The sequence below is a fragment of the Heterocephalus glaber genome, unplaced genomic scaffold (genome assembly GCF_053883595.1).
Source record: "Heterocephalus glaber isolate CG9 unplaced genomic scaffold, H.glaber_assembly_v1.0 deba00000546, whole genome shotgun sequence".
Classification (NCBI taxonomy): domain Eukaryota; kingdom Metazoa; phylum Chordata; class Mammalia; order Rodentia; family Bathyergidae; genus Heterocephalus; species Heterocephalus glaber.
In genome coordinates this window covers 30,925,589-30,948,974 of record NW_028258147.1, presented here as the reverse complement: position 1 = coordinate 30,948,974, position 23,386 = coordinate 30,925,589, and the positions used below count along the sequence as shown (strand labels likewise).

The 23,386-nt window shown below is 41.2% G+C and overlaps 1 protein-coding gene across 2 annotated transcripts in view; it reads right to left on the bottom strand.

Annotated features, from left to right (window-relative positions):
• Pon1 (paraoxonase 1) overlaps positions 1-11,910 on the bottom strand; it is a 29,617-nt gene extending 17,707 nt beyond the window's left edge. Inside the window, exons 1-5 of one of the 2 annotated variants that reach the window (XM_087204711.1) lie at positions 11,618-11,910; positions 10,396-10,450; positions 2,586-2,656; positions 1,134-1,189; positions 585-753 (exon numbers count right to left, since the gene is read on the bottom strand). In XM_087204711.1, the coding sequence (XP_087060837.1) occupies positions 585-753; positions 1,134-1,189; positions 2,586-2,656; positions 10,396-10,418 (319 nt within the window). In that variant the 5' untranslated portion in view covers positions 10,419-10,450; positions 11,618-11,910. Of the gene's footprint in view, positions 1-584; positions 754-1,133; positions 1,190-2,585; positions 2,657-8,242; positions 8,400-10,395; positions 10,451-11,617 lie in introns of those variants that run through there. The other variant, XM_004862711.3, reaches the window with a different exon arrangement.
• Between the last annotated feature and the right edge of the window lie 11,476 nt (positions 11,911-23,386).

Here is a 23,386-nt window from a genome sequence, read left to right as displayed (position 1 = left end):
AAAGACACAGAGGGCAACAGGGCTGAGAGAAAAATGCCCGTGACAACTTCCTTTCATTTCCTTTCTTTATTGCTTTTTCTTTTGTTGAGACAAAGTCTAGCTATGCAATTCAGTCTGGGCTTCAATTCTCCAGCCTCCTGTCTCAGCATCCCCAGTGTTGGGAATATGGGTGTGTACAACCATGCGACAGCTTTTCATGACTTCCTGTCACTGGATGTATAGGCCACAGAGCACTTAGGTCAGAAAAATTTATTCTTGTAAATACCTGACTCTTTCAGGTTGTTTAAAATGGAAAATCTATATTGAGTAGGATGAATACGATCATGGTAATGATAGAAGTAATGTGAATGTTGGTGTTTCATAAAATCTGAAACTTTATAAATCTTAAGTATTTATCATTCTCAAGAATTTAAGTCATTTTAATATTACATTTAGTTAACAGAGGGAATAAGTTTAAAACTCAGAAGGACATTATTCATCTTATGCTTTGGTTGGTTGAGACAAACCAATATCTACTCATTGGCATACATTTGTTTCTTTTTTTAATTTGGCATTGCTTTTTAATAAACAGTAAACACTATTACCTTCATCTGTGAACGTGCTAATCCCATGAGGGTTAAAGGAAGACAATTCCAATTTACTTCCTATGATTTTCAGCTCTAACACTGCTGGGTCATCTTCCTTCAGGTCCATGAGGAGTATTTTTCCAGGCTTATCAGGTTCAAAACTCTTTATTCCAGGATATTTTAATCCCTTGAAAGCAGGAGGAGAAAAGGCAGGTACATGACAACCACTTCTGAGAGGGGAGTTCAGTGGTGGTGGTGGTGGTGGGGGGTTGTTCACACCAGCTGCTCCTAGCCTGGCCGCAGGGCTGGTCACAAGGTCTCAGGAAGCCTCTTAGCTGCTGGTGCAATAGGCCTACAGAAGAAGCTGTGAGCCCCATGCTGCTGCAGACCCCACACACAAATCCTCCCATTACCTGCAGCAAGGCTGGAAGTAATACAACGACTAGTCCCCCAGAAAGGCATACAACTCCCCACTTTAAATAAAGTAATAGAAGGCCTAAGTGAAAGATTTAAATTGCCAGTTCCAGAAAGTGTTTTAGGACAAAATCACTGAAAGAAAACACTCACAGTACTAATGAAAGCCAGTCCATTCGGCAGTATCTCCAAGTCTTCAGCACCCACTTCTGCAGAAAAGAGAAAGTACAGATTGTTTCCTGTTTTTGCAGGAAGCTGGAGAGCCAATTTTCATCACCAATAACTTGAAAATAGGGCTCTTTTTTGATAAATTCAGAGTAATTTATTCCTTCATTTATTAATTCAAGTTGATTGATGTGATTATATGGAAATTTTAAACATGTTAATATCATTAACAAGTGTAATTAAAATTTACATTTAATATATTTAATTCAAACTGATGGACTTGAGCTTTTTCCTCAGTCTGAAAATTGATATAAAGTTTATGGAAATTTACAAAAGCTACAATTGTTTGAAAAGAGCTTGCAGTTTTTCTAAAGATCCAGAGTAAAGTATAAATATACACTGATGTTTAAGAGTTCCAAGTAGAACACTTTGAAAACTGTATTAGAAATATAAGCAAATACTAAATGCTTGAGTTAAAATGGGGATACATTTTGGATGATCAAGAACACCCATTTACTATTACATATAAATATCAACAAAATATCACTTTTTCAAGTTAGACTTTAAATATACATACATTTAAAAAATTTCAATTAAGCTAGACAGAAATGAACTATTTGGTTTTATATTCACACTCTTAGTGGAGATATATGCTTTACAAATAATTCTGGTCATAGAATAACTGGATGAGCCTTCTGGTCTAGCATTCGGAACTGTAGTCAATGGAGAAATAGTTGTAAAAACAAAAACACTACCCAACAAAAACACAAAAACACAAATAAAAGCACATATCTCAAACAAGTTGTCCTCAAATAACAAAGCTGGTTGGTTGAAATCAGATGGGGAGTTGAACCCTGGGACATTGTCTGTTGGTTGTCCACAGCTGCTATTCCTCTCCTCTGTCATCCTTGCTGTCAGGATTTGCCTCCCGTGATGGAGACCAGGAATGACTTTTCCAGCTTCCCTTGCAGCTAGGACACCAACCTATCTTCTATCTCTAACTAATGAGATCTAAGTGGAACTTTTCTGAGACCTTCTGGGAAAAATTTTCCTCTCCAACTTTCATGAAGAGAGGTCTTGTGGTAATTGCAAAGGACTGTGACAGTTTTTTTCTTTAAAAATGTATTCTTTGCTGGGTGCTTTATCTCCCCTTTTCCTCTTTTGCCATCTCCTGGTTATCTGACTGTAAAGTCAAGACTTGTTTTATTGTTTTTGCACTGTTGACCAAACAAAAAAGGATCAAAACTGCCAATACATTGTCAATATGTTGATGAAGTCAAAAGTCAAACTATGTGATATTTATAATTAACTATTGGCTTAATAATACTCTCCTGGCTCAACATTGTATTTTTGAACAAATTAAACAAGTGTATTTATGAAATAAGTAGCAAGATCACACACTGGCAGTTTAAATGAGACACTTCTTCTTCTCATACGTACCTATTCCCTTAACAAAATTACAGTTAGGAAGTTCCACTGGTGTTACTTCACGGAAAGCATTAAGTCGTTTTCTAGAAGGGAGAACGGCACACTCATGAAACGATTCAGAAATTAGAATTAAGTTGCAAAAGTAAGCAGTCCACAAATTTCCCTTAACTGTACTTTGCCTGGGTTATAACCTCAGAGTCAGTGGCCCTGGTACCAGCAATGCTACCAGGCAAGGCCAGGGCAAGACCAGTGGGAACCTTGGGGAGCATCATTGAGTTGTGTAAGGACTCCTGTTTGCAGAGGTGGACAGATACACAAAAGAGACACGTGGTGTCCTCTCTAGGCTCTGTGCACTTTTCAGGAATAGGAACTATTTCATCAGTCATGTGGAGACTCCTATGTGGATAGTTGGGTTAAATGGCAACATGGTTCCATGTAGCCCATTAATGTTTCCGAGCTACTGACAGATGGCCCTCCTATCATTTGCAAGACTGGCCTGGGCATCTGCTTTCAGACCTACTTTCACTTATAAATGAAGGTGTGTTTGAAGGATTTGAAACTTCAGAAAATTATAGCTAAAGCCAGGCTACACAAAGGCTTTACAAACATGTACCCACGCGCACACACAAGCAACTTATTAAATCTGAGCATATAAACATCATGGGAGGATTTTTGAGTGAAGGACAAATGAAAAATGAATAGATGTGAGGAGATGCCAGAAGACTACCTGAGCAGAGCAATGATGAAGCATTTGAAAAAAACAGAGCACCGCTTAGCAAAGAGAACAAAACAATAAATATAATTTCTAGAACAAATTACATATTTCCAAAAACACCTAGAATCTTACTTCCTAAACACAGGCTGAGGAATTTTTCACTTGCCTTCCTGGAGATTTAGTGTCACTGAAGGAGGAGGATGGGCTAGAGTTAAACAGACACTGCATACAATTCTTACCAACATGCTACAAATCACTAATGATTTATCACTGAGCCTTCATTTATTCATTCGGAAAAAAAAATAGCATGTCCTGCTGCATTCCATTGGCTACAAATTCCACTGTCATAGCAGATCTGGCCTGGTGATCTGTTTTACAGAAGCATCCCCATTGGCCTAATGGACAGTCAGAACAGAGAACCAGAGATAGAGAGATGAATATGAGAGTAGAAAGGTTTGGTCTGGAAGGAGATTCTGGCTTTTTGAACAATCAACGTGAACTTAGAAAGCAGACTTCAAGGGAAATGGGATGTGCCATATGACCTGGGAAACTGAAATGGAAATCTGACAGCATAATTACAATTCAAAAAAGGAAAACAATAGAGAAGTGGTTCACAAACTTTCAGGCTGAGAAACACATTAGGAAAAGCTTTTTACATGGCACAAGTACACACACAACACACACACACACACACACACTTCACCCCCATTTGAAATAGGACGACAAATCCCTAATCCATATGATGTATTCTTACCTTTTCTGTTCAATTCTACAATATTTATTTTAAAATGCTGGTCATAGTCTACTAAATGGATTGTGACCCACCATTATGAAAGACCCTGGGTTAGCAAAGATGCAGTGAATATTCATACAGTTGCTCCAAGGAACTCAAAGGACCGGTATGGGACACTAAGGGTAAATGAAGATCATAAGTAAGGACAATGCACAAAGTGGCCTGGAAAAAGGGAGTCAAGGATGTGAAATTACTGAATGGGCCAAAACTTGTGAAACATGACAAATTAGCTCCTTTTCCCCCCTCAAAAACACACAGACAGCTCATAAGTTTCATTAAATGTGATCAGTTCACAGAGGACAGAGAAAGTCAGAACTGCTGGTGTCCTGTTCTAACTCATGCATCTCTCTCATGTAAGATGACCTCTAACCTGCAAATGGTAGAATAATCACAAGGAACGGCAGCCCAGCTAGAAAGGAAGCGATAAGTATGGACCAGCTCTTTGAGTTCTAATTCATGGTTAGCACAAGTCCTATCTCTGTGGGCTGCCATTGACATGGTAGTTCAAGTGCTGTGCATACCTTCATCTAACCTCCAAATACCTCCCAGAGGCACCATTCTCCCTAATTACAGATGACCAGATTAAGAGGGCTTCTAAGGCCATATAGTTATGAAATGGCTAAGCTGCGATTGGAAGCCAAGCAGGAATGCAAGTCTCCCATCAAATCCTCTAACAAGGCAAAATTTATGAATAACATTGCTTAACACCTGGAAGAGGCACTTGATACTGTGCTACTTTATCCGGAGCATATTTTTCTACCTATTCTCAAATTATCAGGAAATATTTTGTCAGGAGCTTGATGAAGTTCAAATGCTCCAGGTCTGAGAGATAAGGCTCAATGTCTGAGATATGTCCCTGGTTCACAAGCCTCTGAACTCTGCCCAGAAATTACACAGCCTTTGCAAATACATGCTGGCTCTCTTTCAGAGAGAGAGAAAGCTGTGCATCTACAAGTCTGTTCTGGAACTCTGGGGCCACGTGGACCTTGTGCTTGCGAGGCAGTTGTGGTGCCACTGAGCTAAATCCCTGGCCCTTAGTATTCCTTTTTGAGACCTACTATGTGCCAGGCTCTGTGATAAGGGCTCTCACATATACTCCCTCATTTAAAGATTCCCATTTTCCTTGTTTTTTGGTAAGAAAACTGAGGTGCAGGGAAGCTAGGTCATTTCCATGTAGTCTTTTATTTAAACAGGTAGAGTTGGGATTCAAAATTAGGTGTCATAATAGCAAGGACTCTCTTCCTCGTGTCAATTTCCTACCCTTTTTCCTTTCCTCACATTTCCCCTCCATCTGCAATGTCCGTTACCTCCTTCTCCATGGAGACAACCCTCCCTGACCTCCTGCAGGTTTACCCGATCTTCCTAACTCCCTGTCCATCCTCATGACACTTCACATGTGTATCCATCAAGGCTCTTGCTCTGTTGTTTTACTTGTTAGCTTTTGGTCCTGTTACTCCCTATACACTCTGCCATTGCTGAGTGAATTCTACATCCTGCTGATCCCTATGAGTTCCAGGAAGCACAGGGCACCTGCAAAGGGAGGAGGCTCTGCAGATGCCCCTGTATTGTTTTGTGGCATTGCAGCCTAGGGTTTCAGATTGTGAAGGTGGTGTGCATGCATTGACTGGGGAAACTGAGGCTTGGAGGGTTATTCATCCTCGGTCTAGGGTTTCAATGAGGTATGACGATAGTCAAGTGAGTTTCTGAGATCTCACATGGCAATTACAAAGCAAACAAAATTACAAAACAAACAAAATTCATGGCAATTACAAAGCAAAAATTATGAGACACCTATTAGGTGCCAAATTTTGTAGGTATCTTACTGTGATATGTGTGATTATCCCACAGTTTTCATGCAGAGAACAGGGCTAAAACTTTTCTTGGGGTAAAGTTATTTGTACAGGTTTCAGTCTATAGTCAACTGTCTACAAGGCAGGGCAGCATGGCAGAGGTGCACAGCAGAAGAGAAACAGCTCATGGCACAGAAGTGGGAAGCAGACAGCCATCAAGGAAAGGAGGGAAGGAAAGAGACCCCCAACCACGTCCCCAGTGACCCACATCCTCTGGCAGGCCTTACCTCCCAACATCACATTCAGCTATAAACTCATCGGTGGACCAGGCCACTGAAGAATATCAGGACACCATGATCCAGTCACCTCCCCAAAGGCCACCTAATCGTGCTGGAGGGTTTGGGGGACACCTAGCTATAAACCATAACAGTGGTAAAATAACTTGAAAGTTGTAGAAATGTGATCTAACCCAGATGATCCGGAATCCACCACGACCCTCTTCCCACAGTGTGTTACCTAGAGTGGGCATCGGATGGCAGGGATGCACAGAGGGGCTGAGGCTGGCCTTGTGCCTTTCCTCTAGCAAAGGGAAACACCACGATCTCAGCATTATGAAGGCCAACTTAGGAAAGTACCCCTGTGGGGCTCCACATGGCACATCCTGAGGGAGCTGTTGTCCTGGGCCTTCCTGGGATGCTGCAGTAGACACCATGCGAGGCCGTATGATTGCAAGGATGGGCAGGAGTGTGGGGCCCAGGGAAACATTCTCCATCCTTCCTTTCTGCTACTTCTACTTCCCAGGGTCAGAAAACCCCTCTAGGTACCCTTTGTAGATTTCCCCAAGCTCCCTCTGACTGGACCCAGTAACTTCCTCTGAGGACTCTACACACATTGGCCCCATCCCTGCAGATCCAAGGCTAAGGCACCTTGTGGGTCTGGCATCGCTTTGCTTCCCTTCTCTCCCTTGGGCAGGCTCATGATCCTCCCTGAGAGGCAGATGCCGTCTCTCTGAAAAGGGGATAAAGGTTATCTTCTGATCATTCAGGACCTTTTGCTCTGGCTCTAACATGGGGGATGGCAGAATTGAATGTCCTTTACAGAGCTGCACACCAACCCCTGGGGAATCTGTGAAGCAAGGCCAGTCAGTTCAGTAGTGTCAGGCAGGGCCTGACGTTGGACCTGACCGGAACCGGTAGCAAGGCATTTGTGCCTTCCAACAGTGAACAGTGGGCTGATTTCCCTTCCTGCCCCTGGGCGGCCTGCTCCAGGAGGCTCTGGCCCCATCTTCCCTCTCTGTGTAATCTCTCCTGACAACAGTACTGTGATTAATGAAAAGTCACAGTATTTTTTCCATGACTTAAAAACTGAAATCACTAACCGCTTTTTTTCTAATATTTTTCTAATATTTTGTGATTTCAAAATAGTGATTAGAAGAAAAAAATCACAAGGGTGTTTAAAACCTATCCTAAGTGAAAGCTGCTAATTAGACCATAAGAGCACACATTTAAAAAAAAAATCCAAAATGTTGTGTTTATATTAATGTTTGACTTCAGAATAAATAGCATATTATTGACTAAACCTTGTAGGGTGAGCTCTAGACTTTGAACTTCCGAAAGAGCTACCACTAAACTTCTGATACATTCTTAAAAGGTCCCCCCACCTCCAGCACCCCAGCAGGTTGCTCAACATTTCTAAGAGAAGCAGGGAAGTAACGTTTATTGCACAGCTACTATGTTCCAGGCCTCACGCTAGGCGCTTTGTATGTGAGTGTGCCTCGCGGTTTCCCTTTTACTGCAGGAGCCAAGTTTTGAGGTCAAAAGGGCTGCCCACCATCCCACACTAGAGGGAAGAGCCAAGCAGGGGACACCAAGCACGGACACCAGGGTTTATCCCCTCTCCTTCCAGCCTGCTGGGGCCGGTGGACCCCTGCTCCTGTGCACCCGGGCCGCCCGCATGCAGGCGTTCTGTGCCCCCTAGCGTGGCCTCAAATCGGGATTCTTCCCGCCTCCGGAGGATGTGTCACTGCTCCTCATGGGCTCTCCTATCCCTAAAGCAGCGGACCGCAGGGACCGCAGGGAGCCCAGGGAGCCCAGGCTGGTTACCGAGTTTTCTCAGCCAGGTTGAGAAGTGGGTGTGTAGCCCGCCACACAGCTCCTCACCACACATCAGTTTCTGTGTGAGGACAGCGTGGCCTCTCACAGCTCTGGCAACTGCCTTTCGCGCGTTTCCAAGCGGCACGCGAGACTGGCCGGCCATCCGTGGAGCACCGGTGGGATGGGATGCGAATCCAGCACCTGCCCGGACCCTGCTTTGGGGGCAGTGTGCTCCCGGCGCTGGCACTGGCGGGGCGCCTCACCTCAGCCCGACTTACTGGTAGGAGGAGTGGTGGTCCCTGAGGAGAGCCAGCACCAGCCCCACGAAGGTGAGCAGCAGTAGCCTCGCCATGGCTCGCGGTGCTCTGACCGGAGCTCGGGCGGCGGTGCGGACCCGATCGGAGGAGGCCCCGCCCCGCCCCGCCCCGTCCCGCCCCGCGCGCTCCCCGCGCCCGCGCCCCGCCAGGGTCTCCTTCTACACCCCGAGACTTTAAAGAGAGGAGAGCAAGAACAGGTGCCTAAGACCGGACAGGCGGCGCGGGGCAAGCTAGTTGGAGGAAATACCCGTGGGAAAGCCGAGTCCCTCAGTGCTGAGCTCTCACTTTGCGTCCCCAAAGTCCTGCTCGGAGTGGTTCACACTGGTTCAGTAACCTGAGCACTGCACAGGAGAGGACGTGGCTGGAACCCCCACGATCCCACTCTGTCCTCCTGGGCTGCCTCTACTCGGTGTCACCGGCCACCTTCTCACCATCTCAGGGCCACCTCTGACTTGGCGCCACACAAGCGTGTCGCTCCCTGAGCATTCGCTCCTTCCCTCCGCCACGCTGCATCTGCCACCTTCTAGGAGCGGTTCTAGATGCTAGGAGACGCGACAAACGTCTCCGCCAAGCTTATATTCCAGCAGGGGTGTCCACAAAGACATCAGCGAAGCGTGTTCCTCAGGCACGTGCACCTATGCTAGGGCTAGGGTTAGGAAAGTGCGTGCATGCATGAGATATTGACGTGCACCTATGCTAGGGAACAGAAATAGAGCGGGCTGACTGAGCACCTGGAAGGAAGGCAGCGCCTCTGCACACCCGAGTCTCTCTGCCCTCCTGTTATCAAGAGGTATTTCTTGCCAGCTTCTCCTTTGCTGTGGGTCCCTCTCCTTCTTTTAATTCCAGTCATGCCTTCTTTCTTTGGCAAGGTGCATCTCTCCCTCTTTCCCAGACTATTCTCAGATATCCATATGCCTTTGTCACTAACCGTAGTTTTCTAGGGGAACCCCCTCTGACTCTGTAACTACTGCTCAGTTTCTTTGCTCCCCCTGGAACACTTGCTCTTAAACTTTGAGCTTCTGGGTAAGGAACTTGACCACCCCCTGGGGCATCGATGTGAAAGGCCGGGGACTCGGGGAGGACAGAGTGTCCCGTGACAGCCAGCCCTCCAGCCATCTCCACTGAGGAAGCAGACACCTGAATACAGTCCCCCAAACTCTCCAGGTTAGCTAGCCACAAGCTGTGACCTGGGTGACTCCGTGGAGCAGGGGGGCCTATGGGAGAGAGAGTAGGACTACAGAATTCAAGAGCAGAAAGTATTTGAAGAAAGGGAGTGGTTATGAGTGAATATGATTAAGACAGAGAAGGAACCATGGGATTCAATAACTTGGACGCAAAGGGCGGTTTAACTGGGCAAATTCTATACTTGAGTCAAAGGAACACAAAGCACATGAGCGTGGGTTATAGAGAGTGTGGAAGACTGGAGATGTCCACCAGAAACTCCCTTGCTCTCAAACAATGGCTACGGAGCTTGGGCAGGGCTCAGGAGGCTGCCTTACTGACATTTCCACCGGGACGTCGAACAGTCCCTTCAAAACATATCCGAAGAAGAAACCTCAGTGCCCCTCCCTGACTTGTTATGTTTCCCAAGTTCCCCACAATTCAGTAAATGGCACTGCTACCATCAAGTTGCTCATGTCCTAAATCTACACATCTCTTTTTGTCCATTGCTTTCTCTCACACATCCTTGCTCCAAATGTATCAGTCAGTGCTCTAGGCTCTGTTCTCTGCCTTTTTTGTTTGTTTGCTTGTTTGCTTGCTTTTTTGAGACAAGATCTTACTGTCTAGTTCAGGCTGGCCAAAACTCACTTTGTAGCCCAGGCTGGCCTCAAACTCACAGAGATCCTCCTGGCTCAATCTCTCAAGTGGTGGGGTTACAAGTATGAACTGTCATGCCTGTTTTATTCTCTGTTAGTTATTTATTACTGCATAACAAATTATGGCAAAATCTAGCTGTTAAAACATTCCTTATCTTGTAGATCCTGCAGACACAAGTGCAGCCATGGTATAGTAATCTTGTATGGTCACTCAGAAGTTGCCAGTTCAGCTAGCTGTCAGCTGTGGTTTTGCGTTCTCTGGAGGCTGGGCTTGAGTGCGTGGGGGAGTAAGATCACCTTCCGAAGTTCTTGGTGGCCATCAGTCCCTTGACACAGTGGCCTCTACACAGGGCTGCAGGAGAACAAGGCACGTGAGTCCCCCAGAGCAAGGGGTCTGACAGGTGAAACAGCATGTATCCCCAGTGGAGGCCTCAGTTTTCTAATGACCTAATTCGGGAGGTGCCATCCCCAGTCTCTACCATGTTCTATTTGTTAATAGCAACGCCATTCAAGTTCACCTTCAAGGAGAGAGGAATTAAGCTCTACTTCTTGAGGAGAAGGATATTGGAAAAAATGCGTATGCATTCAAGCTTAAATATTACATGAAAAACTCTTATATGAAAAGCTCCATATACGTAAGGTATGAAATAAGAGACAGATAACAGGGGAAAAAGGTATTGTAATTCAGCATGGATAACATACCTAAAAGTGTACCTTGACTTAGTACAATTGTCTTACGTGTTTTTTATGTTCCTTGGCCTATTAGTCCTCTTTTCAGTCTGTATATATGATAATGAACTTTAACAGGTCTTCTACGATAAATAAATGAATCTGATGCTGGGAATATAAAAGGGGTGGAGGGAAGGGGGAAAAAGAAGGGACCTGAAATATATTATGTACCTGTACTAACCCCCTGCAGTGAATGTCATCATTATGTATTTCAAACATGTACTAATAAAAGTAAAAAAAAAAAAAAAGAGAGACTAGGAGAATGGAGCTGGCAAAAAAAAAAAAAAAAAGAAAAATGCATGCATATCTTGAAAGTCACAACTCCCAAATAAATATCAAATCATCCCACTGCTCTCCATTTCCACTGCTGTCTCGATGGCCCAGGCTACTATGGTCTCTGGGCCAGAACAACCCCCTCACTGTTCTCTCCCAATCCCTCCTCCCTGTCTCCCTGCAGCCCAGATAAGCTTTAAAACATGTACATCAGATCATATCATTTCCTTGCTTACAACCCTCTTTTCCACAGCTTCTCATCTTACTTTCTTATCATGGCCTAAGAGGCCCCACAAGAGCTGGCCTATGTTTACCCAGCACAGAGAGGCGGTAGCAGCAGCTTTCTTGCCCTTCTGCACACTTGCCAAGCCTACTGCGTCGCTGCCTTCACCTTTGCGGCTGCTCTTGGTCTGGAATCTGCTTTCCGTCATTTCCCAATGGTACCATCTGCAGTAGCTCCCCTGCCCCTGTCCCCCCCACCAGAGCTGATAGCAGATGTTGTCATGAATGTACTTACCAGCTGTTAGTATAGTGACTTAAACACTGGTTGCTAAATAGCTACTTCCTCAGTTCTCCCAAGAGAGCTCACACAGCATGGACCCTTCTGCCTCCTCCAGAGACGTTCCATAAACAGCCACAGCAAGGTCTATGATTCTTCTTCCAAGTAGTGGTGGATTCAGTTGTGACTGATGGAGACGGTGCTGCTTCTGTGGTTGGGGGCTCTAACCATCACTGTAGGCACAGTGCCCCTTGCCCTGTGGAGGCAGCTTGCTCCTCTGTTCCTTCACTTGCATGTAGCCTGCTTTCCTCCAGCATAGGGCAAATGGTGGGAGGGCCCAACTCTGCTGCCTACCTTCTCTTTTGCCCATTTCTGGTACAGGGCAGTTGCTCAAGTATTTTTAGAAGTCTGAATGAGTGCCAAAGGCTGAGCAGAAAGAGGGCATGAAGAGCCGGGAGCTGAGAGTGTGCTGGGGGAGTACAGATGCCACTCTCTCCTCCTCTAACCAGTTGTCCTGTGGGCACCAGAGAACTCAGGTAGGACAAAAAGCTTTTGTTTGAGGCCATTGGATATTTATCCTCTTTCCTTCTTTTCTCAACCCATTTTGTCTTCCTTCCCTTCCTGTCCCTTTATGGCTTTGCTTTCAGGGTCAACAACAAAGTTTTCCCAATTCAACTCATATGATACAACAATATGGGATGGCTACAAGGAGAGACCACATCTTAAGTTAACTTCTTTGGTAACCTAAATGCTTAATCTTCCTAAGTATCCTTCATCTCCTTCCCCTCCCACAAAATTCAGAGGTTAATTTGCTATGCAGGGAAGGATAATGGCACCTGCCCAAATACAAAAGGTGCTTTCTGGATCCTGATTCTTTCTTTCTTTCTTTCTTTCTTTTTCTTTCTTTCTTTCTTTCTTTCTTTCTTTCTTTCTTTCTTTCTTTCTTTCTCTCTCTCTCTCTCTCTTTCTTTTCTTGGTACATGTTTGCAGTACATAAAATTTCCAATCACCTAGGGGAGTGGGTACATGTATGTCATACAGCTTGGTTCTTTTTTCTTTTTTATATATTATTAATTTTACTGGTACATTTTAGGTATACAATATAATGGCATTCATCATTGGGCATTTGCATAATCTCTCTTGGTTCTTTTTTTCCCCATTCCCCTGCCCTTCCTTCAATCCCTCCACCCCTCCCTATTTGCAAAGACTTTGTTTCTATTTTTTTCATTTTCTTATACTAATTCCCTTCCCTTCTTTCCTTTCCCCTACCCTTCCCACTTTCCCTTCCCCTTTGCACCTTTTCTTCCTATTTCACATTATCTGTTTTAACTTTTAGACTTTATTTACACTTTCAGTTTGTCACACCAGAGAAACTATTCAGTATTTACACATATGTGTCCTATTTATTTCACTTAAGAGTATTGCCTCAATGAGCCTCCATTTAGCTATAAATGCCTCTAATTTCTCATTCTTTATGGCTGAGTAGTACTCCATTTTATTTTTTAAAATCCCGCATTTTCTTTATCCAGTCTCCCGTTGATGGACAATTGGGCTGTTTCCAAGTTTTAGCTATCACAAACTGTGCTGCTATGAATATGGGTGCACATACTATCACTGTGGTATGATTCTTTTAATTCTTTTAGGAAGATACCCAGCAGGGGAATAGCTGGGTCAAATGGGACTTCCAATCCTAATTCTTTGTGGTATCTCTGTACTAATTTCCACAGTGATTGCACCAGTCTACCCTCCGACCAGCAGTGGAGTAGGGTTCTTCTTTCCCAACAGCCCCTCCAGCATTTGTTATTGGTTGATTTCATGATAGTAGCCATTCTTTCTGGGGTGAGGTGGACTATCAGTGTTGTTTTCATTTGCATCTGTGATGACCAGTGATGGTGAACATTTTTTCATATGTTTATTTGGTATTTCTACTTCTTTGTCTGAGAAATGTTTGTTCATTTCTCATGCTCATTTTTGGATTGGGTCTTTAAATCTGGGAGGTCTGATTTTTTAAAGTTCTTTATAGATTTTAGGTAATAGACCTTTGTCTGAAGAAGAGCAGGTGAAAATTTTTCCCCAGATTGTGGGTTGTCTCTTCACACTGTTGGTGATTTCTCTTGCTGTGCAGAAGCTTTTTAATAAGAAGAGATCTCACTTGTTGATTGTTTGTGCTAGTTCACAGGCAACTGAGGTTTTGTTCATAAAATCTTTTCCTATGCCAATGTCTTTCAGAGTTCTACCTAACCTCTGTTCCACCTGGTTTAGTGTTTCTGTTTTAATATTTTGATCTTTAATACATTTCGATTTTAGTTTAGTGCGTGGAGAGAGTTTGGTTGAGTTCTAGTATTTCATTGTTTACTTTTTGTCTAGTTGATCTATCTATTTGTGACAGTGGAGTGTTGAGGTCCCCTACTACAATTGTATTCATATAGTTGGGTGCACTAGTGTTTGGTGCATAGATATTTATGATTGTCATCTCTTCCTTTTGGATTGTTCCCTTTACAAGGATGTAGTGTCTTTTTTTGGTCTCTCTTCATCAGTGTTGATTTTAAATCCACTTGATCTGCAAAGAGAATAGCTACTCCTGCTTTGGGGGGGGGTTTCTGTTGCATGGAGTATTGTATTCCACTCTTTAACTTTCAGTCTATGAGTTTCTCTTTGAATTAAGTCCGTTTCTTGTATGCAGCATATCATTGGATCTTCCTACTTGACCCATTCTGCCAGTCTATTTCTTTTGATTGGTGAATTGAGACCATTAACATGGATGGTTATATTATGATATGTATTGATGGTTACATGATGATATGTATGACTTATCTTTGTCATGACTTTTTCTTTTTGTTAGAGTCTACCCCTTGTATTTAATATCTTTTCATGCCCAATGGATTCATTCTGCTGGGCTTCCTGGGGTTGTGATTCTCATTGTCTTTTCCTAGGATATTGTCTAAAATTTTTTGGAGTGCTGGTTTGGTATTCATGAAGTTCCTAAGGTGCTCTTTGTCATGAAAGTATCTTATTTCTCCATCCATTTTGAAAGATAGTTTTGCAGGGTACATCAATCTGGGTTGGAGGTTGTTTTCTCTTAGGGCTTGGAATATATCACTCCAAGCTCTTCTTGCCTTAAGGGTTTATGTTGAGAAGTCTGCTGTGATTCTGATAGGCTTTCCTTTGTATGTGATTTATTTCTTTTCCCTAACTGTTTGTAGAATTTTGTTCTTCCGTTGGGTTTCTCGAATCTTAACTATTATATCCCTGTGTGTAGATTTCTTTTGATCAAGTCTATTTGAAGTCCTATGTGCCTCACTTATCTGTATGTCAAGTTCTTTTCCCCTACTTGGAAAGTTTTCTGCCATTACTTCTGTGAACAGATTTTTTATGTCATCTGCACTCTCTCCTGTTTCTTCATTGACTCTGATCAATCTTATGTTATTCTTCTTTGCATCATCTAACAGCTGCTGTATTGATTTCTCATGGTCCCTTACTATCTTTAAGAAATTAAACTTTTCCTGGTCACTAATTGCAATACTGTCTTCTATATCTGAAATTCTGTCCTCATACTCACTCATTCTACTTCGTAAACTTTCAATGGAGTTTTTAATCTCCTGAAAATCTGTTTACACCTGTTTTATGGATTCCTTTTGTTTCCTATGTTCGGATTCCACCATGTTCCTCAGCTTCTGTGTCTTTGCTAGATTTATTAATCATGTTTTGCACTATGGGCCCAATCTCTATTTTTATCTGACAAATTATTTCTGATTTCATTTTTTCCATATCCTCTTTCATTGCCAGTTCAGGGAGTCCAGGTGGTTGAATATCAGATTGTTTCATCTGGTTTCCCTTTGGGGTTTCCTTCAGTGATCTGGAAGTCTGCTTTTGAGACTTATTTAGATGTCTTCTCATTTCAACAGATGCAGCCTGCTGTGCCTTTGTGGAGGCAACTTTTTGCTCACCCAGTGTTCTTCAATTCTCAGCAAGCCATCGAGTGGCCTTTTCTCTGCTACTTACCAGTGTACCAATTTCTGGGTTCAGAATGTTTTCTTTCTGGATCCCTGAGCTGACCTGTTGTTTGGGTGGGCTTCTGGCTGGGACCTATGCACACTTAGGATGGTATCTAGGTATGCCTCTGGTTAGGGTCTGCCCCTCTATGTACCTGTTGTCTGGGAGGGCCTTTCGCTGGGGGCTGTGCACCTCTGAACCTGGTGTCTGAGTAGGCTTCTGGCTAGGGTCTCCACACACTTACCAATATTATCAGGGTGAGCCTCTGGCTGAAGCTTGTGTGCCCAAGCCACTTAGGTCAGGGCAGGGCTCTGGTTAGGATCTGCCTGCAGCCACACTGCTCTGGTTCACACCGCTGCTCACAGGACTGGTTCTTTATTCAATCCCTTTCCTATTCCCTCTCATCTCCTCCTCTTCCTCTAAGTCCCCTTTCTCTCTCATCTTTCTTGTTCATGTTATTAGTCTTAGCTCATGTTTATAACATATAATGTTTACATTCATTGAGGTTATTATATTTCTGTACATGGCATCTTTATTCTACTTATTTTCCCATCCACTCCCCCTCTCCTCACCCCATGTTCTCTTGATCCCCCTCACATTTGCAAGAAAGAAATCCATCCCCTTGTCTCCTTCTATCCATTTTTTATTGTGCTCTTTGTACTTTGCTTCACTCAAACAAGAAGTACCATATGATATTTAAACTTGTGTGCCTGGTTTATTTCATGCAGCATTACATTTTTCAGGTGCATCAGTTTTCTTACAAATGTCTCAAATTTGTCATTCTTTATAGCCAAGTAGTATTCCATTGTGGATAGATACCACATATTCTTTATTCAATTATCTGTTGTTGGATATACAGGCTGCTTCCAGGATTTAGCTATTATGAATTGTGCTGCTATTAAGATTGTTGTGCATGCATTGCTATAGTGTGATGTCTTTAGCTTTTTGTGGAAGATATCTACAAGGAGGATAGCTGGTTCACATGGAATTTCTAATTTTAGTTCTTTGAGAAATCTCCATAATTATTTCTATAATGGTTGTGCTAGTTTACATTCCCACCAACAATGTAGGAGGGTTTCTTTTTCTCCACAGCCATGCTAGCATTTTTTACTTTTTTGGTTTTGTGATGACTGCCATTCTTGCTGGAGTAAGATGGAATCTTACATTTTAAAAATTTGTGTTTCTCTAATTGCCAGTGATGTTGAACATTTTTTCATATATTTGTTGACAATTTGTAGTTCTTCCCTTGAGAAATGTCTGTTCATTTTATTTGCCCATTTCTTGATTGAGTCATTTATTTTAGGTAGTCGAAATTTTTAGTTCTTTATATATTCTAGATATTAGTCCTCTATCTGATGAAGAGCTAGCAAGGTTTTTTCCCATTCTGTAGTTGCCCCTTCATCTATTAATTGATTCCTTTGCTATGCAGAAGATTTTTAATATGATGTAATTTCTCTTGTTCATTCTGGCTTTTATTTCTTGTGCAATTGTGGTTCTGTTTAAGAAATCCTTTCTGACACCTATACTTCAATTATTCAATCTATTTTATCTTCCAGTAGGTACAATAATTCTATTTTAATGTTTAGAATTTTGACATATTTTGATTTCCGTTTTCAATCTTCTGCAAATAGCTAACCAGTTTTCCCAGCACCACTTGTTGAATAGGCTATCTTTAGTCCAACATATGCATTTGGCCCTTTTATCAATGGTCACATATCTAAAAGTGGCCAGGATGTTCCCACATCCTCTATTCTATTTCCATTGAGCCACATGTTTGTTTTTGTGCCAATATCATGACTTTTTATCACTGTTGCTTTGTAGTAGTATAGCTTGAAGTCTGGTATTATACTGTCTCTTGCTTTGCTCTTCTTGACCAAGATTGATTTTTCTATGCTGCTGATGCCCATTTCTTAGAAGGGAAAAGTATATTTCTATGTTATCTGAATCTAGTTGAACTTGAAATTTCTTCTACCAGATTGAGACCTGTGCCTTTATGATTGCTCTGCCTGTTTGAAGAGTAAATACAGGAAAAGCCATGAAGGATGAGGAAGGCCTTGTTATTTCCCAATCTTTCTTTTTTTAAAAAATATATTTATTGGTACATTTTAGGTATACAATATGTTTACATTTATCATTGGGTGCTTGTACCTGAACATGATGTATCTTAGTTCTTATTTTTTCCCCCATTACCTGTGTGCCCTTCACCCCCTCCACCCTTCCCTATTTACAAAGATTTTGTTTCCACTTTTTTTTCTTTTCTCATAATTTTTCCTTTCCCTTCTTCCCTTTCCCTTTCCCCTCCTGCCACCCTTACACCTTTGGACATTTACCTATTTCAAATTATCAATTATTCATTTTAATCATTTTAATCCTTATTTACACTTTCAGTTTCTTACACTAAAGAAACTATTTGGTATTTACACATGTGTGTCCTATTTATTTCACTGAAGAGTATGGCCTCAATATGCATCCATTTAGCTATAAATGTCTCTAGTTTCTCATTCTTTATGGCTGAGTAGTACTCCATTTTATTAAAAAAAACACATCTTTATCCAGTTTCCAGGTGATGGGCACTTGGGCTGTTTCCAAGCTTTAGCTATTACAAATGGTGCCACTATAAACATGGGTGCACATACATTGCTGTGGTATGGTTCTTTTAATTCTTTGGGGAAGATCCCCAGCAGTAGAATAGAGGGGTCAAATGGGACCTATATTTCTAGTTCTTTGAGGTATCTCCGTACGGATTTCCACAGTGGTTGCACCAGTCTGCACTCCCACCAACAATGGAGAAGGGTTCCTTTCTCTCCACAAGCCTGCCAGCATTTGTTATTGGTTGATTTCTTGATAGCAGCCACTCTTTCTGGGGTGAGGTGGAATCTCAGGGTTGTTTACATCTGCATCTCTCTAATGACCAGTGATGTTGAACATTTTTTCATATACTTATTTGCTGTTTTTACTTCATTGTCTGAGAAATGCCTGTTCATTTCGATGTCCATTTTTTAATTGGGTCTTTGAATTTGGGGGGTCTGATCTTTTTCAATTCTTTATATATTCTCAATAGTAGATCTTTGTCTGAAGTACAGCTGCTAAAAATTTCTTGCCACATTGTAGGTTGTCTCTTAGCTCTGCTGGTAGTTTCTCTTGCAGTGCAGAAGCTTTTTAATAAGATGAAATCCCAGTTGTTGATTCTTTGTGCTAGCTCCCGTGCTACTGAGGATTTCTTCATAAAGTCTTTTCCAATGCCAATGTGATCAAGAGTTCTACCTAACTTATCTTCCAGCAAGTTTAATATATCTGTCTTAATATTTAGATCTTTAATCCACTTCAATCTTAGTTTAGTGCACGGTGATAAGCATGGGTCTAGTTTTAATCTTTGGCAGGTTGAAATCCAGTTTTTCCAGCACCATTTATTAAATAGGCTATCTTTCCTCCAATGAGGGTGTTTGCCTCCTTTGTCAAAGATTAGGTGGCTGAGTATGTCTAGAGTTGTTTCTGCATCTTCTAATCTATTCCACTGATCCTCAGGTCTGTTTCTTTGGCAGTACCATGCTGTTTTTATAACAGTAGCTTTGTAGTATACTTTCAAGATGGGGATTGTGATACCCCCAGCCATGTCTCTGTTGCCTAGAATTGCTTTTGCTATTCTAGGTTTCTTCTGCTTCCAAATGAATTTTTGGATTGTTTTCTCTAGTTCTGTGAAGTATAGTGTTGGAATTTCAATTGGCATTGCATTAAATCTATATAGTAGTTTTGGAAGTATGGCCATTTTCACTATATTGGTTATTCCACCCAGGAAAAAGGGATATCTTTCCATTTTCTTATATCCTCTTGGATCTCCTTCTTCAGAGTGCTGTAGTTTTCAGTGTAGAGGTCTTTTGCTTCCTTTGTTAGGTTGATTCCTAGATATTTCATTTTTTAAGATACTATTGTAAAAGGAATTATTTCCTGAATTTCTCTCTCAATGGGTCTGCTATTTGTGTATAAGAAGGCTATTGATTTTTTAGTGTTGGCCTTTCATCCTGCTACTCTACTGAATCTGTCAATTAGGTCTATAAGACTTTTGACTGAGTTTTTTGGGTCTTCTATGTAAAGTATCATATCACCAGCAAATAATGACAGATTAACTTCTTCCTTTCCATCTTTATTCCTTCTATTTCTTTCTCTTTTCTAATTGCTGTGGCTAATGTTTCCAGAACAATGTTGAACAAGAGTGGTGATAGTGGGCATCCTTGTCTTGTTCCTGATTGTAGCATGAAAGTTTTCAGTTTTTGACCATTTAGTATGATGTTGGCTGTTGGTTTTTCATAGATAGCCTTAATCAGGTTAAGATAAAGACCTCCTATTCAATTTTCTGTAGCGTTTTTATCATGAATGGGTCTTGGATTTTGTCAAATGCCTTTTCTGCATCTATTGAGATGATCCTATGGTTTTTGTCCTTGACTCTGTTAATATAGTGTATTACATTTATTGATTTATGGATGTTGAACCATCCTTGCATCCCTGGGATAAATCTGACTTGGTTAGGTTGTATGATCTTCTTGATGACCCTCTGTATTCTGTTTTCCAGTATCCTGATGAGGATTTTTGCATCTATGTTCATTAGGGAGATTGGTCTGTAGTTCTCTTTTTGGGTTGGGTCTTTCCCTGGTTTGGGAATCAAAGTAACACTTGCTTCTGGGAATGAATTTGGAAGCCTTGCTTCCCTTTCAATTTTCTTAATGAGTTTAGATTAATGGTGATAGTGCTTCTTTAAATATCTTGTAGAATTCCAGAGTGAAGCCATCAGGACCCGGGCTTTTCTTTGTTGGTAAATTTTTTATTACATTTTCAATTTCACTCATTGTAATTAGGGTGTTTAGAATTTCTAACTTTGGCAATTTGTATGTATCTAGGAATCTGCCCATTTCTTCTATGTTTTCCATTTTATTAGAGTACAGAATCTCAAAGTAGGTATTGATGATCTTCTGGATTTCTGCTGGATCTGTTGTGGCTTCACCTTTTTCATTCTTAATTGCATGGATTTGAGCCTTTCTTTCCTTTTTTTGATAAGGTTGGCTAAAGGTTTATCGGTTTTATTCATTCTTTTGAAAAACCAACTCTTTGATTCATTTATTTTTTTTATTGTTCTCTTAGTCTCCATTGCATTGATTTCTGCTCAGATCGTTATAATTTCCTTTCTTGTACAAGCTTTGGGTTTGTTACGCTCTTCTTTTTCTAGGAGCTTGAGGTTCTGTATTAGGTTATTTAACTGAGTTCTCTCTGTTGTCCTAATATGGGCATTCACTTCTATGAATTTCCCTCCTAGAACTGCTTTCATTGTGTCCCACAGATTCTTGTATGTTGTATTGGCATTATCATTTACTTGTAGAAACTGTCTAATTTCTTCTTTAATTTCCTCTGTCACCCATTGGTTTTTCAGGAGGGTGTTATTCAATTTCCATGTATTTGTGGGAGTTTTGTTATGACCTTATGTTATTGACCTCCAATTTTATTGCACTATGGTCTGATAATATACAGGGGATAACTTCAATTCTTTTACATTTATTTAGACATGTCCTATGAGCTAGGACATGGTCTATTTTGGAGAATGACCCATGTGCAGCTGAAAAGAACGTGTATTCTGATTTTGTGGGGTGGAATACTCTGTAAACATCTATTAAGTCCATTTGTTCAATAGCTTGGTTCAGTTCTAGAATTTCATTGTTAATTATTTTTCTAGATGATCTGTTTAATTGTGATAGAGGGGTGTTGAGGTCCCCCACTATGATTGTATTAGTGCTTATTTGGTTTTTCATGTCCATTAATATTTGTTTTGTATAGTTGGGGACATTTGTATTTGGTGCATATATATTTAGGATTGTCGTCTCTTCCTCTTGGATTGTTCCCTTCACAAGGATGTAGTGACCATCTTTGTGTCTCTTAATTAGTTTTGGTTTGAAATCTACTTTGTCTGCAAATAAGATTGCTACCCCTGCTTTTTTCTGGGTTCCTGTCATGTGGAGAACTGTTTTCCATCTTTTTACTTTCAGTCTATGACTTTCCTTTTGAGTTAGGTGTGTTTCTTGTATACACCATATTGTTGGGTTTTGTTTCTTAATCCATTCTGTCAGTCTATTTGTTTTTATTGGTGAATTGAGGCCATTAACATTGATAGTTATAGTTGATAGATATTGACTCATCCTTGTCATGATGTTTTACTGTTGTTGGCTCTTTTATTTCTTATTTTCCCCTTTTCCCTTTAGTGTCTTACCTTGAGTGGTGTATTCTCTCTGTGGGGCCTCATGGAGTTGTGACCTTCATTGTCTTTTTCTAGGATATTGCTTAAAATTGTTTGGAGTGCTGGTTTGGTGTTCATGAAATTTCTCAGGTGTTCTTTGTCGTGAAAGTATCTAATTTCCCCATCGATTTTGAAAGATAATTTTGCAGGATACAACAGTCTAGGTTGAAAGCTATTTTCTTTTAGGGCTTGAAATACTTCACTCCAGGCTGTCCTTGATTTGAGAGTTTGTGTTGAGAAATCTGTCGTGATTCTGATGGGCTTTCCTTTGTAGGTGATTCGTTTCTTTTCTCTAACTGCCTGTAGAATTTTGTTCTTCTGTTGAGTTTCTGGATCTTGACTATTATATGTCTAGATGTAGATTTTTTTTTGGTCATGGCTGGTTGGAGTTCTATGTGTCTCACTTATCTGTATGTCCAATTCTCTACCTCTGTCTGGGAAGTTTTCTACTATTACTTCTGTGAACAGTTTTTTATGTCAATTGTACTTTCTCCTGTTTTTTCATGGACTCCTATTGGTCTTATGTTATTATTCTTTGCATTATCTAGCAGTTGTTGGATTGATCTCTTATGGTCCCTTACTATCTTTAAGAAATCTCTGTTTTTATGGCCCTTAACCACAATCCTGTCTTCTATATTTGATATTCCGTCTTCAGATTCCCTTAGTCTGCTCTGCATGCTTTCAATGGAGTTTTTAATCTCCTGAATATCTGTTTGAATCTGTTTCATGGATTCCATTTCTTTCTTATGCTGGGCATTCATGGCTTCCAAAATGTTTCTGATTTCATCTATTTTCTTATCTGTTTCTGCTCTAGAACCTCTAATCATGTCTTTCACTCTGCTCACCATATCTGTATTTATCTGGGAGATTATTTCTGCTTTGAATTTTTCTAGAGCCTCGTGCATCTGCTTTGTTACTTCCTGTGCTATCAGTTCAGGGTGTCCAGGTGGTTGATTATCAAATTTTCAACTTCATTTCCCCCAGAATTTCTTTTTTGTGGTGTGGAAGCCTGCATTTGTGCCTTGCTTAAATCTCTTCTCATTTTTGTTTTTGGTACTGTCCTTGGTTTAATTCCTGGGTTGATATTTCAAAATTGCTTAATGTAGTGTGCTTGTGTTTAAAACCCTTGTGGAATGACTGCTTTTCAGAGGTGTCTTCTAGATATAGCTCGTGTTTAGGTTTTGAGACTCTAATGACTCTGAGGCTATTTTATTTTCATTATACCAGGAAGGAAAACTGATTAGATTAATCACAACATGTTAGCCCAAATGATACAATCAGCAAACCATAGCATTAAGTGCAGCTTAGAAAATGACAATTTGTGTTAGTTATTAATCTATCACATTTAACTCTGTGAATTAAATCAAAACCAAGGACCAACCCAACATATGTTTATAGTGAATAAACTCTTCAATATAGCATCTTTCCCCTTCGGGGTGGGGAGTTAGAAGGAGTTGGGGAGGGAGGGACAGGTAGAAAGATCAGTAAAGATTAGTGGCGAGGCCAGAAGACACAGG